Here is an 11,715-nt window from a genome sequence, read left to right on the forward strand (position 1 = left end):
ACAAACAATAGCAAAATAAACATTCACCAAGATGGATCACCTTCTGGGTTGTAATATACACTTTAAGAGATTTGAAAGAATAAAAATCATACAAATTATGTTCTCGGACAACAATGTAATTGAACTAGAAGCCAATAACAGAATGGAAGCTGAAAAATTTCAGAGATTAAACAACGTACTTATGAATAACCCAAGGACCAAAGAAGTCTCAAGACAAATTGAAATATTTTAAACTGAATGAAAATACAAATAATCAAATTTTCTGAGATGCAGCAAAAGCACTCTTAGAGGGATAGTTAGAATATTGAATGTATATATTAGAAAAAAAGTAAGATCTAAAATCAACAATCTGAGCCTCTACCACAAGGAACAAATGAAGGAAAAGTAATTAAGACTAAAGCAAGCAGCAGAAAAGAAATAAAAATCAGAGTAGAAATCAATGAAATTGAAAGTAATTTTTAGAGAAAATCAACAAAATCAAATCTGGCTTTTTAAAAAGATGAATAAAATTGATAAATCTCTTGCCAAACTAAGAAAGAAAGAGATGGGACACAAATTATTAGTATCAGAAATGAAAGAAGGGTCATTGCTACTCATTCGATGAACATTAAAAGGATCCTAAAGGAAAACTAAGGACAACTCTATGCCCACATTTTGGCAAGTTAGACCAAATGGACTGATTCTTTAAAAGATACCAACTACCAAAACATACAAAAGGAGAAATAGATAAAAATGAATAGATCTGTAACTATTAAATACCTCGAATTAATCATATTCCAAAAAGGAAAGCACCAGGCCCAGATGGTTTCACTGGTGAATTCCACTAAACATTTAAGGAAGAAATAATACTGATTCTCTACCATCTCTGCCAGAAAATAGAAGCAGAGGGAATGCTTCCTAACTCATTCCATGAGTCCAAAAGAAAGGAAAATTACAGACCAACATCTCTCATGAACATAGATGTGAAAATCCTCAACAAAATGTTAGCAAATCAAATCCAACAAGTTATAAAAAGAATTTTATACCACTATCAAGTGATATTTATCCGAGGTATGCAATGCTGGTTCAATATTTGAAAATCAATTAATGTAATCCACCACATCAACTAGCTAAAGAAGAAAAATCATGGTCATACTAATTAATACAGAAAAAGCATTTGACAAAACTCAACACCCACTCATGATAAAAATGCTCAGCAAACTAGGAATAGAGGAGAATTTCCTCATCTGGATTAAGATCAACTGCAGAAAACCTACAGCCAAGATTATACTTAATGGTGAGAAACTAGACACTTTCCCCCTAAGATGGAGAACAAGGCCCTCGTGTGCCCTCTCATCATTCCTGTTCAACATTGTAATGGAAGCAAGACATGAAAAGGCAGTAAAAAGCATATAGATGCGAAGGAAGAAATAAAACTTTGTTCACAAATGCCATGATTGTCTATGTAGAAAATCCCAAAGAATCAACAACAAAACTTCTGAACTAACAGTAATTACAGCAAGACCACAGGATACAAGCGTAACATACAAAAGACAATTGTTTTTCTATATCCTAGCAATGAACAATTGGAATTTGAAATTAAAAACACAATGCCACTTACCAAAAAAATGAAATACTTAAGTAAAATCTAACAAAATATGTACAAGATTTAGACATGAAAACTACAAGAGTCTGATGAAAGAAATCAAAGAAGACCTAAACAAATGGAAGGATATCCATGTTCACAGATTCAGACTCAATATTGTTAAGATGTGAATTCTTCCCAAATTGATCTACAGATTCAAGGCAACCCTAAACAAAATCTCAGCAAGCTATTTTGTGGGTATCAACGTACTGATTCTGAAGTTTCTATGAAAAGGCAAAAGACTCAAAATAGCCAATACAAAACTGAAAAGAAAGATGAAGTTAGAGGACTGACATTACTCAATTTTAAGACTTACTATAAAGCACAGTAATCAAAACATCACGATATCAGTGAAAGAATAGATCTATAGTCCAAGAAACAGAAGAGAGGATCCAGAAATAGCGCCAGACAAACGTAGTCAACTAATTTTGACAAAGAATCAAAAGCATTTCAGTGTAGAAAGGACAGACTTTCCAACACAGTGTTGGAGCAATTGGACATTCACATGCAAAAAAATTAATTGAGACCCAGACCTTATACCTTTCACAAAAATTAACTCAAAGTGATCATAGACCTAAATGTAAAATGAAAAACCATAAAACGTCTATAGTATAACTGGGAGACAATCTAAGTTGTCTTGGATTTGTCAATGAATTTTTAGATAAAACACCAAACCATGATTCCTAAAAGAAAGCATTGATAAGTTGGACTTTGCTAAAATTTAAATCTTGTGCTCTATGAAAGATAATACTAAGCCACAGACTGGGAGAAAATATTTTCAAAACACATATCTGATAAACCTAATATATACATATATTATTATATCTATAATATATTATAATTATATTTAATGTGGCACATAATAAAAATGTATAATATACATATTATTTAGCCTTAAAAATGAAGGAAATCTTGCTATTTGTGACCAAAAAAGCTGAATTTATAGTAACAGAGAGTAGAATGGTGGTTATCAGAGTCTGGTGTAATGGGGGAAAGGGGAGATTAAAAAAAGAAAGAAAGAAAGGAGAACAGTGGTTGCCAGGGGCTGTGGGAAGAGGGTCATGCGGAGTTATTGTTTAATGGCTATAGAGTTTCAGTTTTGCAAGATGAAAAGAGAGCTGGAGATGAATAGTGGTGATGCTTTCATAACATGAATGTACTTAACATCACCAAACTGTACAATGATTAAGATAGTAAGTTTATGTTATCCATATTTTACCACAATAAAAAAAGAAGATAAATATAGTACTGTTGGATTATAGCCCAAAGTATAAAATAAATATGTATGAGTCCATACTGATATAAATAAATAAATAAATAGAAAGAGTGAAGCAATAAATTTTCTGTACAGAAAATTCCAAATAATTTATGTTGATACTTCACCCTCAATGATGGGGAACTTAACCCCCGACTTCCTAACTGTGAGCTTTGCATAGTGACTTCCTTCCAAAAGCTATAGTATAGAAGGATGGGAATTTGCAGAGTAACTTTACAGTGGAGAAACCTGGCACCCCACCTCAACCAGGTGACCAAGGTGATAAATAGTGTTAATAGCATGCACTCTTTATATTATGTGATGAAAATGGCATAAGTCACTTTAAATCTGTTGTCTACCTCCTAAAAACCCTTAACCCCAGGCTAATCATGAGAAAATTATCAGATAAACCCAAGTTGAGGAATATTCTACAAAATACCTGACCAAGACCCCTCAAAAATGTCAAGGTCATCAAAAACCAGGAAAGTCTGAGAAACTGTCACAGTCAAGAGGACCTAAGGAGACAAGACAAAGAAGGGTAGTGCCATATCCTAGGTGGGATCCTGGAACAGAAAAGGACGTTAGGTAAAAATCAGAATAAACCATGAACTTTAGTTAATAATAATGCATCAATATTGTTTTGTTAATTATAATAGTAAGCGTACCATACTAATGTAAGATGTTAATAACAAAGAAACTGGGTGTGGAGTGTATGGGAACTCTCTATTCTATTTCTCAAATTTTTGCAAATCCAAAAATGTCCTAAAAAATAAGATCTATTTAAAAATAATCAAAACCTATGACTTCAAAAAAGATTTTGCACATACTTTGGGTGTTTCTGATTACTTCTCCTTTTGCCCCCAATCTTCCCACCCAGTCCTATCCAGACTTCCTCCTAACTCTTGTCCTGTTAGGAGGACTTGAGCTTGTGTTCTCATTCTCTAAGTACAGAGAGCCACTGACAAGTGTTAGCTCAAGGAGTGATATGATTAGGTCAGAATTTTAAGTAGAACACCTTGTCCTCTGTGTGGCAGATGGGTTGCAGGTGTGTGGACACAGGGAGCAAAGGAGACCAGCTTGAAGGCCATTGCAATAGTTCAGGTGAGAAATGACCTCAGTCTGAGCTTGGGAGGTGTTGGCAGGGATAGCAAGGACTTGATCATTGGTGGGGGTTGGGGAAGAAGAGAAGAGGAGTGAAGAATGATGATTGTGTCTGGCTTAAGTGAATGCGTAGATGGTGGTATCATTACCAAAGAGAGAGGATATCTAAGTAGGAAAGAAAGTGAATGTTGCTGGGGTGAGTGGGAAGTAAGGGATGCAAAGTGCCATTCAGACCTATTCAGTTGGGGTAGCTATGCAAGTCTCAATAGGGATGTCCCTGACAAGTCCTTATGCCTGTGGTAAAAAAATTTTGGGTAGCTTGAGACAACCTGCCTGAGATGATGTCATTAAATAAAGAGAGGCGATTCCCAGGAAAGAGAGAGCCCCAAGTCCTGCTGTCACTGATGGCAGTAATGGCTACAGAAAGGTCAGTGAGGGTAACAGCTGCAATGACCTTGGATCTGTATATCTCCAGTATTTTGTCTTCCGTGATCCTAGCTGGCCCAACCTTTACTTCCTTCAGTGATGCCATCACTTTCTCCATCAGAGACCAGCCCTGGGAGTCTCTCCTCTCCACACCTTGCCCACTTTTGCTTCTATTGCTTTCCTAAAGTCTTCCTCAACCAAGTAGGCAGTCCATAATACTCTTGGAAACCAAGAGGACATTCTACAGAGAGAAAACTCAGGAAGGGACCAGAACCCAGATGAAGCCCCTCTCCATCCGCATTCCCTTACCCATGAACCAGGATTGGGCTCCGTGTGTATAGTGTAAGGCAGTGACGGACTGAAAAGAATAGATCCTCTTCCCCCCAACCAGAATAACATGCCCCCTCTTCATGTATGCCATGTATTGCTTTCAGGTGCGTGAGCGAAGTTGTTTTTTGTTTTGGTTTGGTGTTGGTTTGGTTTCCTTTTAAGAATCTGTTGAATGTATTGAGTGGTTCTGGGAGCAGAATTAAAGAGGGGTCAAGATGTCTGTCCTCCTGTGGGAACTGGCCAAGAGAATCACTGCAACCATTAAGTGACATGCAGGTTTTTATATGGTGAGAGACAGCGGAGAATAAGCCAAAGAGAAAGCAGGATCCCAGGACTTCCAGGATTTATTCTGTATTATTGTACATGCTCACAGATTCAGCTATAATACTGGGGATGAAGTCAGAGTTGCTGTAGAAACTGTCTCCTCAGGCAGAGGCTCTGGCCACCTGAGGTTGGGATTGGGATCATTAAGGGTGGGTGCTGGGCAATAACTTCCCCTTCCCCTCCACCCCGTCAAAGGGATATGCAGAAGGACAGGGTCCGGCAGGTTCACAGATGAGGTGGGCCACCCAAGCTGGGGACCTGAGGTAAGCGAGGCCACTGGTTCTCTCTTCTCTTGTGTGGGATGGCCTCTGGGACACTGGGAGTGGTTACTTATGTTTGGGGGGCCGCTGCACCTACTGCTTCTAATGCTGCTGCTGCTGTTTTGCAGGGAGCAAGACCTCTCCCTTCAGTGGCTGAACTGGCTGGGTTTCTTGAACCTGGCCGGGAGCTGGGACAAATGCAGGCTGCTCCGGCTGCCCCTCCTGCTGCTCTGCAGACCCTTCCTTCTTCTCCAGGTGCTCCAGCAGCTGCTCTTCTTTCTTCTGCAGGTGCTCCAGCAGCTGCTCTTCCTTCTTCTCCAGGTGCTCCAGCAGCTGCTCTTCCTTCTTCTCCAGGTGCTCCAGCAGCTGCTCTTCCTTCTTCTCCTGTTGCCCATCTCTCTTTGCTAGCTCTTGATCCAGTTGTTGGTCCAAGAGCTTCTTCTCCTGTTCCAGCTGTTCTTGGAGCTGCTTCTCCCTTTGTGCTTTCTCCTGCTCCAGCTGCAGGTCCAGGTTTTCCGCTTTGTGATGTTCCTCGTGTTGTTCCTGTTGCTGCTTCTGCGCTTCCTGCTCCTGTGGCTCCTCCTGCTCCTGCTGCTGTTCCACGTGCTGTCCCAGGGGCAGCTTCTGCTCCTGTGACTCCTGCTGCTGTGGCTGTCCAAGGTGCAGCTTCTGCTCCTGTGACTCTTGCTGCTGCTGCTCTTCCAGATGCTGTTCCTGCTGCTGCGGCTCACACTCTTGCTCGGGCACCCCCTTCACAAGAGGTGTATGTTTCTCCCCATTCTCCAAGGGAACCTCCCCTCGGAGCTCGGAGGCCACCTGGCACGGGGCAGGCAGTGGAGTTGGCTGCTTCACTTGCTCCTGCTGGATATGAGTGGGAGGAGAAACAGGCTTGAGGGGCTCCTGACTGAGAGCAGGGGGCAGGGTCACTGGCAGAATGTGCTGCTGGGACATCTTGGAAGCTGCTTTAGGTCAACCTGGAAAACAGGAAGAGTCAGAGAGGTGACTCGAAGGCAGAGGAAGTAGGTGAATCCCTGGAAATCTGTAGCAGTGCCTGGTTTCTCAGCATCACCCTCTCCCCTTTGGGTGGACACTCTCCCACCCACTCCAGGCTGTCATTCTCCAGAGTGAAGGGTAGGCATGGGGAGGGGCAGGGAAAGGCTCTCCAGGGAGCCTCTTGTTCCCCACAAGAGCCAGCAAAGAAGTCTGTCTTCAGAGCTGCTCTGCAAGGTGGGCTGGGTGCCATCACCTCCTGCCCTTGCCTAATCCTTGCCTCTGCCCTTATTACTGATTTCCACTGACCAAAAAGAAGAGATGGATTCTGGGATTATGAAAAGAAGAAATGAGGTCCTAGGAAAGGAAGGGTCTCCTGGAGGACTCCAGAGTTCTGGAAGGTCAATGGCCCATGCCAAGGATCTGAGAGGTCACAGCGTGAGCCCTGGACTGGAGTCAGATGACATATTTTCAGCTTAAATTTCCCAATGCAATACTGTGTACTTCTGGGTAAGTCACTTAGTCCCTCTGGGCCTCAGATTTCTCCTGTAAAATTAGCAAATTGGCCCATTTAACCCCAGAGCTTCTTTCCCTCACAACCTTCTGAGCTTTAGCTGCAGTCCCAGTGCTTGAGGGGAGTAGGTGGTGGGAGGGGCTGGAAGCTTGCTGAGAGTTGGAGCTGGTTCTTTCAAGTCTTGTACCTCTAAGTTGGGTTTTCCTGCCCCTACTCTGCCTGGGTTTCTCCAAATAGAAAGTTTTCCCTATTCTGTGGTTCTCCCTTTTGCAGCACAGCCAAGAGTTACAAGCATTTCACTGAACCTCCGCCCCTATAAAGACGGCAAACTCACAGCCAGCTCAAATCAAACAATTTTAAGAAAGAAATTGGCTCTATTCCCCCTGCATCCCCATCTTACCTCTCTCTCTCTCACACACACACACACACACAAGCGTGCACAGACACACACACAAGCGTATGTGGGGACACACACACACATGCAAATTCCAAAAAACGATAAGACAGGAGGGGATTGGGATTTCCTGGGATTCTTTTCCGAAGAAAAGATAGGACAGGAGGGGATTGCAATCTGTTCAGTGTTTCCATGCCATGGCACTTATCCCTCAGTACAGTGACCTGAGCCCTTCTAGAAGGACAGGTAGTCCAGCCTGTAAGTGATGCCTGCACCCCCCTGGGCTGGCCACCCCCAGCCAGGTTCCGGCCTGTTGGAGGCCCCCAGCCCCACCCCTGGGTAAGCCAGCTAACACTCACCAGACTCACGGTAGATGGCTGGAGAGGCTTCTAGTGGAGTGCTGAGCTGAGCAGGGGCCAGGGCACCCTTTATACCGTTCTCCAGTCTGGCTTCCTTCCCAAGATGAAGGAGATGGACTGGTTTCACCACTCAAGTTGGTCAATTTCCTTCATCCCCTTCCTGACTCATCACAGGCACCTTAAGCAGGAAACCCCCCAGGGCCCCTTTTCACAGACACATGGCTCCTGCCTGGCCAGAGGGCTCTGGGGGCAGTCACTCCTGATAGTCAGGTGGCCTGGGCACAGGGAGGTGACGGAGCCATCTAAGGAACCTGGTCCCCTTTTCCTATTGTTTTGTGACCTCAGCCAAGCTTCTCTGAATCTCAATTCCTCCACCTGTAAAATGGGTTTATGTTCATTATTAGGCTGAGAGATTTATTTCCAAGGGCACAGAATGGAAAGTTATGTGTCTGTCTGGGATGTCCAGGCCAGGGTATGTGGTGTAAAGTGGGAAGAATCATTTCTCATGAAGGGATGGGGTTGTCGGCGTTCTCTTGGTCACTAACCCACAGCCCATCTGCTCTTAGGATATACTTGTAACTCCATCCTGTGTGGAAATAAGCCCTGTCCTGAGGGGGTCAAACTTTGGCCAGAAGGGTCAAGTAGAAGGCTTATAGGGGTCTCCTACTGTGTATAAGGGGCTGCCCAGACCCCGTGCTCACGGCCGCAGTTACAGAAGTTCCCAAGAATGCCACGCTCATAAAGGCATGGACCACTCTGGGCAAGAAAACAGGCATTAAATATGCAATATATAAAATAATAAGTATGCTTTTTATGATGATAAAACAAAGACTTTCTATAATGTTTTTGGAGATGCTTGAAGCTATAAGGATCACAAACAAATCATCCCTTGCTTTCTCCAAACCATTCCCTAAAAGTAGCTTAAGCACTCTTTCAGAGTGGGGATTGGAGCTTGTGTCCACTCCCCCCACACCCCCCAATGCCAATGGTGACTCAGCATGTCTGGAATAAAATCCAAACTCACTGCCATGTTTTCAAAGACGATCCCTGAGGGTCTTAAGTTCCCAGGACAAGTCCAGTGCTCCCCACCTTGGGGCCTGGCACTTGCTCTCCCTTCACCAACAGGCATCTCCCAGGGTCCTTAGCTTTTTGTGTCTCTCTCAGCTTCAGCTTAAACGTTGGGGCCTGACAAAGAGCGTTCCCTGACTACCACACCTAGAGGATTATCCTCTGGGTCACTTCATTTCACTAATAGCACTCAAGGGCCCTTTTATTTGCATTGGTTCACTTGTTTTTTTTCTCTCTCTCCCACTGGGAAATAAGTTGAATAGGCAGGGGTCTTACCTGGTACGTTTTCTACCACGTCCCCAGAATCTAACATAACAACTGCCTCCAAAAGGAGCCCTATAAATATTGAAGGAATGAGTGAATGGTGGATTTCACCACCTGGAGATATGTACTATTGAACATTAGCGTCATGTATGTGTACGTGTGTGTATATAAACAAAATCGAATTGTAACTTGCCTGTCTTTTTAATGATTGGTTAATAGCTTATTTTATGGATATCATTTATTTAAACTCTCTTCTTTACAATCTAATCAAAAAAGAAATATTAGAATGATATGAAGACAAATACTCATTTCTGGGGATAATTTTGAGAAGCATCCTGATTCCTTGTGGTTTTCCTGATAGGCAGCTCCAGCCAGCCCCAAATAGATCTATTCACAGTCCTAATTTTGCCTTGCTTCTGGGGCTTAGTCTGGAGAGACAAATGGAGGACCCCTGCCTCTGGAATAAATCCCTCAGTTCGTGCCCTTTCTATTCCCTGAAGCCGCCTGGGGCCTCACACCGCCTCCCCCTAGAACAGGGACTGTGCCATTTTCCGGGGCAGGGAGAGCCCTCTCCACCCGCCCTGCCCTCCCCCTCCCTTATGGAGAACTAAGCAAGCACCTTCTCATAGACACCCATACCCTGTGCTCTGCTGCTGACCTCACATGGGAGGAATCTGCCTCTCCCCAGCCCATGACAGTCAGTCCCAGGGCAGCAGACCCTGCTGGAGGAAGTCACACCGGTCTTATGGGTTTCCAGGGCCTCCTATCTGCCAGATCTGCCTCCCGCCCTCTGATTCACAGTATAATGAGAGCTTTGGGGAGAAGACAACGAATGTGAGCCTTTGGCCACTGGGCAAAGCTAGGGTGTGGGGAGGAGGGTGGAGCATGGATCTGAGTGAGTGTGTATGTACAGGGGAGGGGCTGGAGGAGCCCCAGCATTTTAGGGGCTCAGAGGCCCCATGCTTTGCCCTCAAGTTGCCCCATTTCTGGGACAGACATGCTTGGATATGGGGGATATTCTCTCAGTGTCTGTGTGAGTGACCTCATAGGCCCCAGGATCCACATGAGAAGTCTGGGTAACTATCCCACTGCCGCCCATTGTAATGAGGATGAGCTCATATCCCATGATACATGCAGAGGCCTTGACCCCAGCTCTTCTCTAGCCCAAGGGGACGCTCTGGCTATTTCTCTTGCAGAGGCAGAAGCTGGCCGTCTTCTCTTTCTTTTGAAGTGAGGCAACCTATTTGAACTGTTGTTCAGCTGTGGGGGAAGGAGGCATGGGTCACAGCATTTGACTGCTCTGCAGGGAGGATGTTGAGGACAGCTCTTAGTAAGATGGCAGTATGGGGTGATGGCAGATCGTTCCGGGAAAGTGACTTGGATCAGGAGGTCTCCATCTTGGGTAGTTATGTCTAGGCTATTTCCTGGCGAAGCAATGCCACCACACCCTGAGGCTTCTAAGCCCTCCATAAGTCTCCTCCTATGCCCAGTGCTCTGTAGCCTACATCATCTCAATCTGCAACTTGCACTGGTAGGCTCCCCACACACCCCGAATCCTCACTGTCCTCCTCCGTGGGCGCCTGAACCCGACCACTCCTCATCTGGCTTTCCTCGTCTGTCTGCAGCTCCAGGAGGGAACAAGGCAAGGAAGAGAGATGAGACCAAGAAAGGGTCAAGGGGCTGATTCTTCCTCTCCGGGCTTCTGGGTTGGTCTGTCTAATGTGCCCTGCTTGCCTCTTTTACATCTTCCTCTGGCTTCCACTCCTTGGCTGTGGGATTGCTGGTTCCCACATTCGGTCCCCAAGGGCTTTGGCCTTGGATATGATTGCTGTGGAAGGACAGTCACAGTTCTGCTCTTGGTGCAGTAAGAGGAGCAAAGGCAGGAAGGGCTCTCAGTAGTGAAGAAAATGAGATGCTCAGTGCCCTCTCCTCCAGCTGGCAGGATGCCCTCCCCCTTGAGCTCACTGCTTGGGAAATCACATCCCTTGTGGTTGATTCTCTGCACCAGAAGGTGGCATCATGTCTGAGCTGGAGGGGCCTTCGAGAATGCATGGGGAAGGCCTCACCCAGTGCCTGGCACATAGGATCTTCTTGACACAGCCTAGTCCCTTCCACTGGGGCCAGTCCCTTCTTCTGACAGGTGGGCATTCACGTCTGGAGAGAGCACATGAATAGCCCAAGGGAAGCTGGAAGTGTCCTGACCTCCAGTTCAGTGGGCTCCCTTCCCCACCAAGCTGCCTTCCCAAGTGCTTGAGCATCTGATGACTGTGTGACAGGTTGCACTAGGTGACTTCAGACATTTGTTAACTCTGAGTCAGCCATCTACTGACTGACCCCAATGTGGTCAGTTCTAGATTTTCTGAGGAAGGACCAGTCTTCTCTGCCTCAGATTCAACTAAAATACCCTTGAGATGACCTCCACTGGCCCTGGGGACAGAAAGCTCTCCTTCCTGGCTGGTGCTGGTGTTTAGCCTGATGCAAACTGGAGGAGTGTTACTCTTCAAGGATGGGCACTGGCTTTGGAGTCAGACAGACCTGGGTTTGAATCCTACTTCACCTCTTGCTGTCTGGACAAGTCACTTTACCTCTATAACCCTCAGTTTCTTTGTCTATAAAATGGGGATACAAATTCTGCTTCAATTTCGGTGAAGATTTGGTGAGGTGGTATAGGTGGTTAGCACATAGACTGTACTCATAAACAGACTGTTTTATTGTTGGGAGTCATGGCCAATGTTTGCTGGTGGAATACAGTATGTGACCTGCCTAAATATAGAGTTTTAAGGATGTAAGCTATTCCAAGGTCATC

General features: G+C 44.9%; 1 protein-coding gene across 1 annotated transcript; it reads right to left on the reverse strand.

The window, feature by feature from the left end:
• Positions 1–5,062: 5,062 nt before the first annotated feature.
• On the reverse strand, positions 5,063–11,252 carry IVL (involucrin). Its single transcript, XM_008515396.2, has 2 exons — positions 7,578–11,252; positions 5,063–6,294 (listed from the first exon to the last, which is right to left on the reverse strand). The coding sequence occupies exon 2, from the start codon at positions 6,269–6,271 to the stop codon at positions 5,423–5,425; it is 849 nt and encodes a 282-aa protein (XP_008513618.2). The 5' UTR covers positions 6,272–6,294; positions 7,578–11,252; the 3' UTR covers positions 5,063–5,422.
• Positions 11,253–11,715: the final 463 nt, after the last annotated feature.

This window comes from Equus przewalskii, unplaced genomic scaffold (assembly GCF_037783145.1).
Source record: "Equus przewalskii isolate Varuska unplaced genomic scaffold, EquPr2 ChrUn-10, whole genome shotgun sequence".
NCBI lineage: Eukaryota > Metazoa > Chordata > Mammalia > Perissodactyla > Equidae > Equus > Equus przewalskii.

Excerpts from the sequence above, each read along its gene's own strand:
- IVL (XM_008515396.2), bottom strand. The coding sequence starts at position 6,271 with ATGTCCCAGCAGCACATTCTGCCAGTGACCCTGCCCCCTGCTCTCAGT.